At 40.3% G+C, this 14,400-nt stretch overlaps 1 protein-coding gene across 2 annotated transcripts in view; it reads right to left on the bottom strand.

Annotated features, from left to right (window-relative positions):
• LOC131916728 (meiosis-specific with OB domain-containing protein) overlaps positions 1–14,400 on the bottom strand; it is a 43,602-nt gene that overhangs the window by 23,226 nt on the left and 5,976 nt on the right. For both annotated transcript variants that reach the window (XM_059270217.1, XM_059270216.1), the window contains exons 2-5: positions 8,108–8,185; positions 4,971–5,028; positions 3,228–3,359; positions 1,546–1,618 (exon numbers count right to left, since the gene is read on the bottom strand). In XM_059270217.1, coding sequence (XP_059126200.1) covers positions 1,546–1,618; positions 3,228–3,359; positions 4,971–5,028; positions 8,108–8,176 — 332 coding nt within the window. In that variant the 5' untranslated portion in view covers positions 8,177–8,185. The remainder of the gene's footprint in view (positions 1–1,545; positions 1,619–3,227; positions 3,360–4,970; positions 5,029–8,107; positions 8,186–14,400) is intronic.

The following is a 14,400-nucleotide window of genomic DNA, read 5'->3' as shown; positions in this document are numbered from 1 at the left end:
ATTCAAGTAGATAGGAGAATGTTCTCTGCAGAGGGACAAGAAAGCTGAGCGGATCTTGGTGCAGTGAGTCCAAGTGTTCATGGAAAGGAAAATCCTCAGTGTCTGCAGAGACAAGCATGAGTGGAGGTCAGAAGAGCAGGTGTCTGTGCCATAGCCTGCCATACTCAGCCGGAATCATTTATAGAGCAGCATGGAGTTAGCTGGCACAGGATCACCTTGGAGTGAGGCCTCCTCCTGACTCCCTACCCCAGCATTATTTGGAAGGGCTGATGAGGGATGGACTGTAGGTAATGGATAATTCAGGGTACAAAATCTCTAACCCTCCCCATAGGGTCCTGCTCCGAGGGGACAGGCACACTCCTGAGCTTTCTCCTGAGTTCCAGCTGCAGCTCCCCACCCAGCCCCATTCTTGCAGGGTTCTCCCTCAATAGGCCACTTGTTTTGTTGTTGTTTTGGGATTTTTTTTTTGGTTTTTTTTTTTTAATGGTTAAATACTTTATGAATTTACTAACATTGCTGAATTACTGGTTTAAAAGTTGGGAGTTGGGGGCAAAGGCTGGAGTTGTGTGAGTCCCACTCACAGAAGCTGGACTTGAACTAAATTGCTACTCCCCTTTACCCCATCCCCACCCTCAGAACAGTCATTTGCACGTGATTCAATAGGCCACTTGTAAAGAATCTTCCTCTGAAGTTCTCCTTCCAGGAAACCTGGCCTAAGATAAAGGAGGGCATGTGAGTAGAATGAGAGCCTGATACGATATTATATATATTCCAGCATTTATCATCTCCTGTTTAGTGATTTTTTAAAGATTTATTTTTATTTGTATGTATGTGCTTTTGTCTGTGGGAGTATATTTATGTGTTTGTAGTGTCCACAGAGGCCAGAAGCGGGCATCAGCTTCCCCAGAGCTAGAAGTACAGGCTGCTGTGAGCTGCCTAATGTGACCGCAAGTCCTCTGCAAGAGCAGCAAGTGCTCTTAAGTGCTGAGCCATCTCTCCAGTCCCTCCAATTGTTTAGTTTAATTGTAACTGGAGTCTTGTTTTTACAAATCTAAGCACGATACTCCATATCTGAAAATTCTGCATTCACAAACACACACAATCATGTATCAAATATTTCAAAAAAAATAAAATACTATAACTAATATAAATAAAAATACAGTGTAACTACTCACATAGCCCTTAAAGGACATTAGGTGTTATAGGTAGAGATGATTTCAGCTATAGAGGAGGATATGTTTAAGCTGTGTGCAAGGGACTTGAGCACCCATGGATTTTGGTAGCCTCAGGAGACTTTTGATTTGGTCAAGATAAAATTAAATTTTGTGATTATAAAAATTATAAATTATGTCATTTATCTTAAGGATAAATATTCTAAGTGAGAATTCAACTCAATTTTCAAATTGAAATAGAGCAACTCCTAAAGTTTTCTGCTTTTCTACAAAATTATTAATATTAGGTAACTGAAAAAAACTTTTCTACAAAATTATTAATATTATCATTCTAGCATAAAGATTGTTGCTCTCTGGACTGGAAAGACATTACCTAGGAGTTGCAGGGCTGAACTTTTCTTCTCTTTCTGTCTCCTTTCTTTGGATCAGGGGATTTTCAATTATCACTAAAACAGAGGGCAAAGAAAGTATGGTACCATCACAAAATCATCAGAAGATTAATGAGCACTAAGTGTGCACAACAATGACACTCGCACTGTGGTTCCATCCTCCACAGGCATCTTCTCGTGTCACTATGAGAAAAGGGATCCTGGAATGTAGTCATCAATTTGGCCCCACATAACATTTCCAGGCCTTTGTGTTTTAAGTCCCAACAGAAGACCCATACTAATATTACTTTATTTTCTTGCATCCAACATTTGATTTGGTTACAACATGCCCTTCAAGAAAACAAATGTTTACTTGACCTTTACTCCACATCTAACGTCACAAACAATCCTTTATTTTATTTATCCTCACAACCGTCAACCTGTAACATTTAATAGGGAAATTCCTCTCTCTAGACATGGGTGTTATTCATTCAAGGACTTATAACTGAACTAGGCCCATGAAGTTTTCAAAGCTTTCTGTCTTCATAGTTCACACATTCGACAACATTATTCAACTCAGGAGAGACTGTCCATATCCCTGGAACACACATGGTTAAGTGCATAGAGTCCAGCACCCCTTAACTGATGTGTGTAATGTGTGTCTGGTCCTGCAGCACTGGAAAAGATGGTTTGATTACTGTGTCACTCTTCCCTCCTCTTTTCCTGACAAACAGGAGGACTGGAGCACAGGCTTTCTTATTTCTCGTCTGGGATGGAGTTGTCATCTATCAAGTGGTGAAGTTTATCCTCGTCCCCTTCCTTAACATTCCCAACAAACTAATGGGTGTTATTTCATGGGTGAGACCCAACAAAATCTTGTTCCCAAAGCTACAGTATAGATAACTATTGGCCCAGGATATGTCTATAGAAAGATATGTGACTATAATAATAATTACGGGGTTGAGGCAAGTTGGAACGTGAAATAATCAAAAGATGACAAAATATCATCTAGTAAAAGTATCACTTACCATGTACCAGGAAACATTCAGAAAGCATGCCTTCTAACACTGGCTTTTTCTGATAAGGATCAGAATAACTGAATTTTACTTTTCTGTGACTCCACTCAGCCACAAACTTACCATAAGAATAATACTGTAAGAGGAACACTTTTTAAAGTGCTGCTGGGCATGGTAGCAGAGGCCTCTGATCTCAGCACTGGGAGGCTGAGGCAAGAGAACTGCCTCTTGTTCAAAGTAAGTGACCGAGGGAGCTTCATTCTCTCTCTCTCTCCCCTCCTCTCCCCTCTCCCACCCCTGCTGGTTTTTTGAGAGAGGGTCTCATTGTGTAACAGCGGCTGGCTTGAATGTTGCTATGTAGACCAGGCTGGCCTCAAACTCATAGAGATCCACCTGCCTCTGTCTCCCAAATGCTGAGATTTAAGATGTGTACCACCATGCACAGAAAAAACTTTCTCTTAAAACCCAAACAAACGCCGGGCGGTGGTGGCGCACGCCTTTAATCCCAGCACTCGGGAGGCAGAGCCAGGCGGATCTCTGTGAGTTCAAGGCCAGCCTGGGCTACCAAGTGAGTTCCAGGAAAGGCGCAAAGCTACACAGAGAAACCCTGTCTCGAAAAACCAAAAAAAAAAAAAAAAAACCCAAACAAACAAAAACTAATGCCTACTTACCACACTCACCAACCTTAAAGCTCTCAGACAGTGGCCTGATATAATCTTCACTGCCCCAGGAGGATACATTCACAAAATGGTCTGGGGAGTCACGGATGGTGAAACTGAAAGTGTATCTTTCTGATCCAATATCTGAGGAAAAACCAATGCTTTACTATTTCAGGTAAATGTGACTTTGAACAAATGATTACCCAACAAAATAATGATGATGATGGTGATAAAATATTTAAAATGGTAGAAAATGTTATTTCCTAGATATAGTCCCTGCTTTATTTAGTTTAGTTTTTGTTTGTGAGACAGGGTAGAGCAGACTGGTCTTGGACTTTTGGTGATCTTCTTGATTACTTAATCATCCCCTAATGCAATTCTATACTACACTATGCTTTCATGCATTTCCAAGTACAGTGTAATAAACAGCCAGGGTAGCTAGATATCACTATGGCCCTTTTTCTTCCCATACCTGTGTATTCAAAAGAAAGTGACATGCAGACTTGAACAGTCCAGATGTTAGCTTAGATTTCCTGTTTTCCAACTATTATAGTCACAAAACCCTAATTGGTTATTATTTCATAGGGGAGGCCCAACAAGATTAGGAAAAGCTTTAACCAAAATCGTCATACCTAAACAGTTGTTTCAAAACAATCTGTGTGCAACTAAAGTACCACTAGAGGGCAGCAAATATATATATATATATATATATATATTTTTTTTTAACAGTGGGACTTTTTTCTGTTGCTTTTGGTAATTTAAAAAGTAATATAAGAGGGATTAGAGAGATGGCTCAGCAGTTAAGGGCTCAGTTCTCAACACCCACATCTATCAGCTCACAACCACCTGTAACTCAATTTTCAGGGGATCTGACACCTGGGTTCAGTTCCCAGGACCCACAAGGGGACTCATAATCATCTGTAACTACAATCCCAAGGCATTGGACACTCTCCTCTGGCCTCTGCAGGCACCAGGCACATGCAGACACAGCACTCAAACACATAAAACAAATTTAAAAATAAAACCTAAATCTGCTGCTGCCTTCCAAGTGCCGGGATTACAGACATTCGCCACCAAGACCAAGTTTTCTGTGCTACTGTTGTTATTCCATGTGACCATTGTCCTCTCAGCCTTGTCCCTCTGCCATCTCTACCCAATGTGGAGATGACCCACAGGTCCACTGTACACAGTGTCATTAGAAGCATCTAAATTGACCGTGCGTGGAGGCATACTTCTTTAATCCCAGCACTTGGAAGGCAGAGGCAGGAGGATCTCTATGAGTTTGAGACCAGCCTGGTCTACAGAGTGAGGTCCAGGACAGCCAGGGCTACCTATGTGGGACTGTGTCTCAGAATAAAAAAAGAATCATTTAACTTTTGTGTCTGTGGATTCCTTCTTCATGGGTGAATGTAGGAAAGATCTTAGATCACTTAGTGACTAAGACCAGTAAATCTAGTTCCAAGTTCATACTCTTAGACACCATTGTATCTGGTAATGTGAAACTACAAATTAATGAATTGATAAACTTAATTAACTATATTGCTAAAGCCTTTAAAATATAGTTGGAGAATAGCACATTAAATCATTGAAAATATTATCCGTCTTTATACATACACAGCCTTGAATTAAGTATGACCACACATGTAGAAGGCCTGGCCTTAAACACACTAGAAAATATAGCCAGTTAAACATACTTTGTAGCAGTCGTAAGCCGTACTTAATGAAAAATTAAGAAAGAGTTAAATAGAACTCAGCTTTTTCTGTCTGGAAAGCCTTTGACATCTGTTTTCCCAATAACTATACTGATTATTTTCTGAAAAACAAAAGAGTAGAGAAGACCAATATTAAACACAGATGTAGATGGTAAATTTAATTTCATGGACTTGTTATATTTTACCAGCTCTAACAAACATTTTTGACTAGGAAATATTTAAATGCATTTATTCCAGACAAACATCTAACAATCTTCATAAATATTCAATTCTCCAAGGAATAGTACAAAGTAATGAGAGAGTTAGCTGCTATTACAAATATAATCATTTACTTAATATGTTTCTACTTTATTTTCAATCACTAGAGGGAGCTATCAATCTTTACTAAATTCATCCAAACACATGTATAATGCAATTTAATTTGCCATAGTCTTCAAAGCTTTCCTTTGCATAGGGCTTCTTCTTCTTCTTCTTCTTCTTCTTCTTCTTCTTCTTCTTCTTCTTCTTCTTCTTCTTCTTCTTCATTTTCTTTTCAAGACAGAGTTTCTCTGTGTAGTCCCGGCTGTCCTGGAACTCACTATGTAGACCAGGCTGGCCTAGAACTCAGAGAGATCTGCCTGACTCTGCCTCCTGAGTGCTGGGATTAAAGGCATTGGCCACTACTGTCTGTCTGCTTAGCTTCTTATTCCTAATATGTTGGGCAATCATATAGACTGTAACAAACTTAGATATTGCCACTAACAAACTTAAATCTTAAAGTTCTAGACCTTAAATCTTGGAGATACTAGTATCTCCTCAAAAGTTTTAATGTTCTCTTCGGTGAATGCCAAAAAAAAAAAATTAAACATTATCAGGAGGTGGTGGTACATGCCTTTCATCCCAGCACTCAGGAGGCAGAGGCAGGCAAATCTGAGTTCGAGGCCAGCTTGGTCTAAAAAGTAAATGTAGGAAAGGCTAAAAAAAAAAGGCTACACAAAGAAACCCTGTCTCAGGGGAAAAGAAAGGAAGGAAGGAAAAATTAAATATTAAAAAACATGCTTTAAGAAATAAAAATAGTGTAGAAAAACAAACAAGAAATAAAAATATCTTTCTGAAAGGAAAAAAATTAAACTTTAATGAAGAATCCTAGCAACTGTTTTCAACCTTGCAATAATTTGTGGTATTTAAAATACAGTGCCCCCCCCCCCCGCACGCTGGAGAGAGAATCAGCCATGAAGTGCACATGCTGCTCTCAAAGAAGATATGAGTTCAGTTCCCACATGGTGGCTAACAACTGTCTGTGACTCCAGTTCCAGAGGATCTGATCCCCTCTTCTGACCTCCACAGGCACTGCATACATGTGGTACACAGGCATACATACAGGCAAAAACACCCATAGACTTAAAATAAAATAAAAATAAGTCAAATATACTCAAACTTTAAGATTATCACATTCCAGCTGAACAGTTGGCCATCTTATCATATTTATACACATTGGTATTATTTCTTAAATTCCATATACATGAACATCTTACTGAATTTTGTTGGAGAAACATACTAATAGAAAACTTGAATAAAACTTTCTAATTGGGGCTGGAGAGTTGGCTCAGTGGGTAAGAGCATTGGCTGGCTCAGTGGGTAAGAGCATTGGCTGTATTTCCAGAGGACCTGGGTTCAATTCCTGACACCCACATGGTATCTTACAACCATCTGTATGTAATTCCAGTTACAAAATATCCAATGTCCTCTTTTGGCATTTGTAGACACCAGGAACTCATGTGGTGCACAGACATACATGTAGGCAAAATATCCATATACATAAAAATAAATGAAAATTTAAAAAACTTTCTAACTGAAAAGATAATTAGCAAATTGTTTCAAGGAAAACTATAAAGTTTTTTACATCAATAAATTTTTCATTGCAAAGTGTTAATGTTACATATAAGTTTATCAATTTTAAGAAATCTGATTTGCAAAAGCCAGACAAACAGCATACTGCTTGGAAGTCAGACCTGATGGTTCACATCTGTAATCCCAGCATTCACAGAGGTTGAGGCAGGAAGAACAATGGAAAATTTTTTTAAGGTCAGCCTGGTGGTCGACAGAGAGAGAGAGAGAGAGAGAGAGAGAGAGAGAGAGAGAGAGAGAGGAGACAGAGAGACAGACAGACACAGACACACACAGAGAGAGAGGGGGGGGGGGAGACAGAGAGACAGACAGACACAGACACACACAGAGAGAGAGAGGGGGGGGGGGAGACAGAGAGACAGACAGACACAGAGACACACACACACACACACACACACACACACACACACACACAGCTGCTCAGGGACAAAGAATATGGTAATTTTGTAATTATTTTATAATAAATGCTTCATTTTATCAATCCAGATTTAAATATTTAAATAAGCCTCAGTATGCTAGGAATCTTTACTCCAAAATTCCACATCAAAAGTCATAAAAACAGCTAGGTGTGGTGGTGCATACCTTTAGTCCCAGCACTCTGGAAGCAGAGGCAAACAGATCTCTGTAAGTCTAGTCTGGTGTACATAGTGAGTTCCAGGCTAGCTAGGGGTACCTGGTGAGATCCTATCTCAGAAAAAAGTTCAAAGCAGCATGTTCGCAAGTACTTAAAATATAAATTTTGATAATTTTCTTAGAGAATTGCTACTGTTAAATGAAAACAGTTTAATTTTATAACGGTCAATTTGAGCATTTACTAATTTTGTTATTTTATTATTAAGATAATACAAACGACTTCATTACGTTTATTGTGTGTATGTGCATGTGTATGTGCACACACGCATGGTGAACACATGATGGGCAGAGAACAACCCGTAGGAGCCGGTTCTCTCCTTCCACCTTATGTGTTCTAGGGTCAAACTCAAGGGCCCAAGCTTAACAAAAGCATATTTGTCCACTGAGCCATCGTTTTGAGTAATTGCTAGTCATATCTATAATCCTATGTCCACTACTCTATAGACAAAAGGAAATTTAATTTACATTTAGCTGACATAAATACAGAGCTTAGGAGTATTTAATTTCTCACAATTATACCAATTCAGTGAGTATCTGTGTACTTGTCAACTATACAAACATCTGTCCAGTGAATCAGTAATGGTGGTATAATGTAAAGTTGCTACATAAAGTCTCATGAGCACATACTTGACTACCAGTATAATAGTCATGGAAACCTACCAGATTAGACATATTTGGATGCAGATCTGAAAGTGCAGTGAAGTTCTTCAATGCAAAGGAGCTTGCCATGCTTTAAATCTGTGTTTTAGAAAATATAATTTGTATGTATACATTAAATATTGAAAACAAATTGTTAAAAAGGCGGTGGTGGCACACCCCTTTATCCCAGCACTCAGGAGGCAGAGACAGGCAGATCTCTGAGAGTTGAGGCCAGCCTGGTCTACAGGACAGTCAGGGCTACACAGAGAAACCCTGTCTCATAAAACAAAAAAACAATAAACAAAACAAAAATTAAAAATCCAAAACTTAAAATTAGCTAAGGAAGCACTAGATATCCCCTGGCAAATTTTTATAAAGGTGAAATGTAACTAATTCAGATTTAACCTGTAGAAAATATGTCCAAGGCCTGGTGAGACGGTTCATTGGATAAAGCACCGCACAAGCTGACAACTGAGTTACATCTCTGGAACCCATGTAAAAAAGCCAGAAGTGGGGTTCCCATCTGCAGTCCCAACAGTCCTGTGGCCAGATGGGAGCCCAAGACAGGAAAACCACCTAAAAGCTTCCAGACTGCCCTTGAGTACTTAGCTAGGCAGAAACAAGAGAGATCCTACCTCAACGAGGTAGGAGAGACCTTCACATATGCACCCCATTCACACACACGCACACACACACACACACACACACACACACACACAGACACTGAATGGCTTGTCCGGTAGAGGGGCTTGCTCCCCAGCCTAAGAACCTGAGTTCTAGCCTCAGGACCCCATATGGTGGAAGGAGAAAGCCACTTACAGTGCAATGGGTTGTCCTCTGACCTCAGCACCTCTACTACGGAGACCACACCCCTACCTCACTACACACACAAAATTAAATGTCACCTTGAATTTATAAAAAGAAAAGGAAATACGTTCAAGCTCTGTATGGTGGCTCTTATCTTTAGCCCCACCCCTTGGAAGCCTAGAATAGGAGGATGACCATGAATTTCAGACCCACTGGGCTACACATGACGTCCAGGCCAGCCTGTGAAAGGCAGAGTGAGAACCTGTCTCAAAAACAAACAAAGCAACAACAAAAAGCCAGGCATGGACACTGGAGAGATGAGGAATCAGCAGTTCAGAGCACTTGCTGCTCAAGCAGAGGTCCTGGCTTACAAACTCCTATTACTCCAGGTCTAGAGGATATGACACCCTCTTCTGGCCTTGACAGACACCGCAAATGCACTGTGCATACACACACACACACACACACACACACACACACACACACACACACACACACAGCCAAACACTCATCCGTATAAAATAAAAAGAGATTTAAAAATCTGAGGTGGGGTGGGACTAGAGCGATGGCTCAGCAGTTGAGAACACTGACTGCTCTTCCAGAGGACCCAAGTTTGGTTCTATCACCCACATGACCACTAACAACCATCAAAAACTTCAGTTCCAGGGGTCAGATGCCTTCTTCTGGCCTCTACAAGCACTGCTCACAGGTGACGCACAGACCCACAAGTAGGCAAAACACTCATACACATAAAATAAAAATAAATCTTCAAAACAAAACAAAACAAAAAAGCTGGGCATGGTGGCACACACTTGTAAAGTAGAAGCAGGATGATCAGGAGCTCAGGCACATCCTCTATCTGATACATAGCAACTTCAAGGCCAGCCTGGGTGACATGAGATTCTGTCTCAAAAATAATAATAAGGCTGGTTGTAGAGGTGCATGCATTTAATCCCAGCACCTGGGAGGAAGAAGCAAGTGGATCTCTATGATTTTGAGGCTATCCTGGTCTGCATATTGAGCTCCAGGACAGCCAAGACTACATAGTGAGAGCCTGTCTCAAAAATAATAAGAGGACCCTGTTCAAGTTCAAAGTGTCCTTTTAGAATTTTGAATGACATAGCTAAAGCTGGGCAAGTTGGCACATTCCCATAGTTCCAGCTACTCTGGAGTCTAAGATAGGAGGCTCCCTTAAGCTCAAGAAACCAGGAGTTCAAGAACAGCCTGACAGAATCTTGGAGGCTATATATATAGAAGTGGGGACCCTAGGATGACTGTGGTTCATAATAAGTTTTGGTTTTACTCAATTACTGAGCAAGCCTCAATGAAACATTTCACTATTAAGATAAGAATTTATACTGTATCAAGCTGATAATAGAAAAATTAATTAATTAATTAATTAATTAAAAAATTTTTTAAGAAAAAAAGAACAGCCTGACAGACATACCAAAGACCTTGTCCAAGGTTTTTTAAGCTTAAGGGAGCCTCCTGACTCCAAAGTAGCTGGATGGCAGCTAAGAACACTTGTTGTTCAAAGAGCAACATGACAAACCCACATGGCAACTTACAACCATCTAGAACTCCAGTTGCAGGGGATCCAATGCCCTCTTCTGGATTCTACAAGCACCAGGCACATAATTAATGCACAGACATGCAAGCAGATAAAACACCCATACACATAAAAATATTTTAAGTATATTTTTTGTAAGTGTCCTAGTGTAGTAGTTTGAATGAAAATGGCTCTCATAGGCTCATATATTTGAATATTTGGTTCCCAGTTGGTGGACTGTTTAGGAAGGATTAGGAGGTGTGGCCTTGTTGGAGGAGGTGTGTCACTGGCAGAGGGCTTTGAGGTTTCAAAAGCTCACACTAGGCCCAATTTCAGTCTCTCTTTGACTCAACCCTCCCCTTCTCTCTCTCCTCCAACTTGTGGATCAGCTATTGTTCCAGGGCCATGCATGCCTGCCTGCTGCCATGATTCCTATCATAATGGAAATAGACTAACTCTGTAAGCAAACCCCCCATTTAAATACTTTCTTTTAGAAGTTTTCTTGGCCATGATGTCTCTCCACAGCAATAGAACAGTAATTAAGACATCTATCTAGGTTTCAATTTATCACTCACTAAAACTTTGCAAAATTTAGCAATTTTTAGTGCCATATAAACTTAGAATTTCAGGTGAATGATGAGTCAATAGCCCATCTGAAGATTTAAATATTTATTAACATCAGACCTTCCTTAAAAAGAAAACTACAAGCTAGAGAGTTGGCTCACAGTTAAGAGCATTTGCTGCCCTGCAGAGGACCTGGATTTGATTCCCAGCACGCACATGGTAGCTCACAACTATCTGTAACTCCATTTCCATGGGATTCAGTGCCCTCTTATTACTTCAGTAGTTATCAGGCACACACATATGGTGCACACACATACATCCAGTAAAATACTCCTATACATAAAAGAATAAACCTAATTTTTTTATTTAAAAAATACAGAGAAGGGGCTGGAGAGATGGCTCAGCGGTTAAGAGCACTGGCTGTTCTTCCAAGAGGTCCTGAGTTCAATTCCCATCAACCACATGGTGGCTCACAACCATCTGTAATGAGATCTGGTGCCCTCTTCTGGCCTGCAAGCATGCACGTAGGCAGAATATTGTATACATAACAAAAAATAAAATAAATAAATAAATAAATAAATAAATAAATAACAATTTAAAAAATACAGAAAAAACTTTAAACACCTCAACTCTGACATTTATTTACACTTTTGAGGAAAGTCATTTTAAACACCTTTCTAGATGCATCTAGATGCTAAGTTCCAGAGGACTGAGGTGGCATCACATATATTTTTATGTGTGTCTCTTTATCCATTTTTTTTTTTAGCCAGGGACTTCCTTCATTGCCCTGGCTAGTCTCAAACTCCTGAGTACAAGTGATCTTCCCATCTCAGCTTCCTATGTCCTGTGACTACAAATGTGCACCATCTCCCCTGACTGTACCTCAGTGCTACCCCTACACAGAAAGCACCAATAAAAAACAAATAAATGGCTGTTTGTACCTCCTATCATCATTACAAAAGGGTTTATGGGTGTTGTGTGTGTGTCTGTGTGTGTGTGTGTGTGTGTCTGTGTGTGTGTCTGTGTCTGTGTGTGTTTGTAGTGCATGCATGTGTGTGATGTGCTTACAGGTACACATGCCAGCACATGCCCTTGCAGAAGCCAGAGGCTGACTAGAGTGTCTTCCTCTATTACTCTCCACCTTTTTTGAGATGGGGTCTCTCACTCAATCTGGAGCTCACTGATGGCCAGACTACCTGGCTAGCAGCCCCTAAGATCCTCTTGTCTCCATTTACCAGTGCTGGAATGCTAGGCATGCGGCCTAGCCTCCCTTTTCACCTGCATGCTAGGATCTGAACTCAGGTCCTCAGGCTGGTACAGCAAGCACTTTACCCACAGAGCATCTCCCCAGCCCAAAGGTTTTTATTTTAGTAAAAATTGAAAAATTCAACCAAACTGATCAACTTGATTTCACTTTTTTGTTTTGATTTGAGATTATTCACGTTAAAAAACAGAGCCTCTGTGGTAGTTTAAATGAGAAATATCTCCCATAGGTTTATGTGTTCAACACTTGAACCCTAGTGTGGAGTCTTGCTGGAGGAAGTACATCACTAGGGTGGAATTTTATAGTCCCACCCTTCTTCCTATTCTCTCATTATCTACATACGTACCTACCTATCTATCTACCTACCTACCTACTTACCAATCCACCTACCTACCCTCCCATTCATCCATCCGTCTGTCTACCCATCCATCCATCGTCCATCCATCCACCCACCCACGCACCCATCCATCCATCCATCCACCCATCCATCCGTCTGTTCGTCCATATCTCTCCCTCCCTCTCTCCCTTCCCCTTCCCTACTTTTCCTTTCCCTCCCCCCTCTGCTTCCTGTGTGTGGATGTTGGAAATGTTCCTGCTCCTACTGCCTACCATGTCTTCCTCATCTTATTTATCTCTCTGTAACCATAAGCCAAAATAAACTTTCTTCAAGTCTCATTTTGGCATGATATTATACCACAGCAACAGAACAGTAACAATACATAATCCTTAACTCTATGAATGTCCTCATGCCCAGGCTTTGTTCAGTACCAGGAAGTATCCCTGACACCTGTAAGGATTTTGTATTTCAGGCACTTGTAGACTTAGGAAACCTGATTTTGCATCCCAGCACCACTATTCTGTGGTCATGTATTATGACACTACTTATGTCCTCACATTAAATGTGACTACTATCTACCTTGCAGTAAGAATTAGAAACTGTGCACAATGTGCCTGGATGTTCACAGGCTCTCAAGAAACAACATCTGTTCTTTTCAATAATATCCAATGTAGCAGGTTTTTGCAGCTCAGGCCTTCCAGTCCCAGAAGAAACAATTGGAGATTAAGAAGTGTTAAATTTCTTACATTTATGACTGGTCTTATCTAATTTATAATGCAATTTCACTTTCTGAAATTCTTGCCAAGCACATTCATTTATCCATTCATCCATTCAGCAGCTATTACATTTTTTTCTGGTTGAGTTGTACACATGCTGTGATGCACATGTGAAGCTCAGAGAACAACTTGTAGGAGCTGGTTTTCTCCTATCATGTAGGTCCCTAGAATTGAACATGGGTCATGAGGCTTGACTCAAACTATTTTTACCAGCTGGGACATCTCACTGGCCTCCTCAAAAAAGTTATTAGAGAACCCATCAAAAGCATGGTGGCACACACGTAATTCCAGCATTCAGGCTCAGGCAGAAGAATCAAGAGTTAGAGACCAACTAAGCTACATAATGAGACCCTGCACATACACACCCCACCAAAAAAATAAAAAGAGCTCTGGGACTAAAGAAATGGCTCAGTAGTCAGGAACATTTGCTGCTCTTTGCAAAGGACCTGAGTTCAGCTGCCAACTACTACAAGGCAGTTCATATGTAACTCTAGCTTTGGAAGATCTAATACTTTTCCTGACACTACAGGCACTGGGCACACACATGATGTGTAGGCAAACATACATACATATATATAAAAATAAATATTTTTATAAATGAATCCATAAAATGCCAGACACTTATGTCAGAGAAGACAAATTATTTAGTGGGTGATTGTGTGTTAAAGCACCCACTTACAAGCTGGGCCAAGGTGGCACATGCCTTTAATCCCAGCACTCAAGAGACAGAGGTAGGTGGAACTCTCAGGTCAAGTCCAGCCTGGTCTACAGAGCTAGTTCTACAACAGCCAAGGGTACACAAAGAAACCCTGTCTTGGAAACAAACAAACAAACAAACAAAACCCCCCTACATATACTAAATGGGTTCTCCCCCTTAGCAGCTGCAGGGTTTAATGGCTTATATGATATTATATCTTTGAAGCTCTTTCAGTTCCCACTATTATTATCTGAAGTATATTGATGACATACTTTAGTGTTTATCCACAAAAAAGTATCACTTACTTCACTACCTGAATG

This window comes from Peromyscus eremicus, chromosome 8a (assembly GCF_949786415.1).
Source record: "Peromyscus eremicus chromosome 8a, PerEre_H2_v1, whole genome shotgun sequence".
Lineage (NCBI taxonomy): Eukaryota > Metazoa > Chordata > Mammalia > Rodentia > Cricetidae > Peromyscus > Peromyscus eremicus.
Note: the sequence above shows the minus strand (reverse complement) of the source record. Positions and strands in the feature narration are given on the sequence as shown.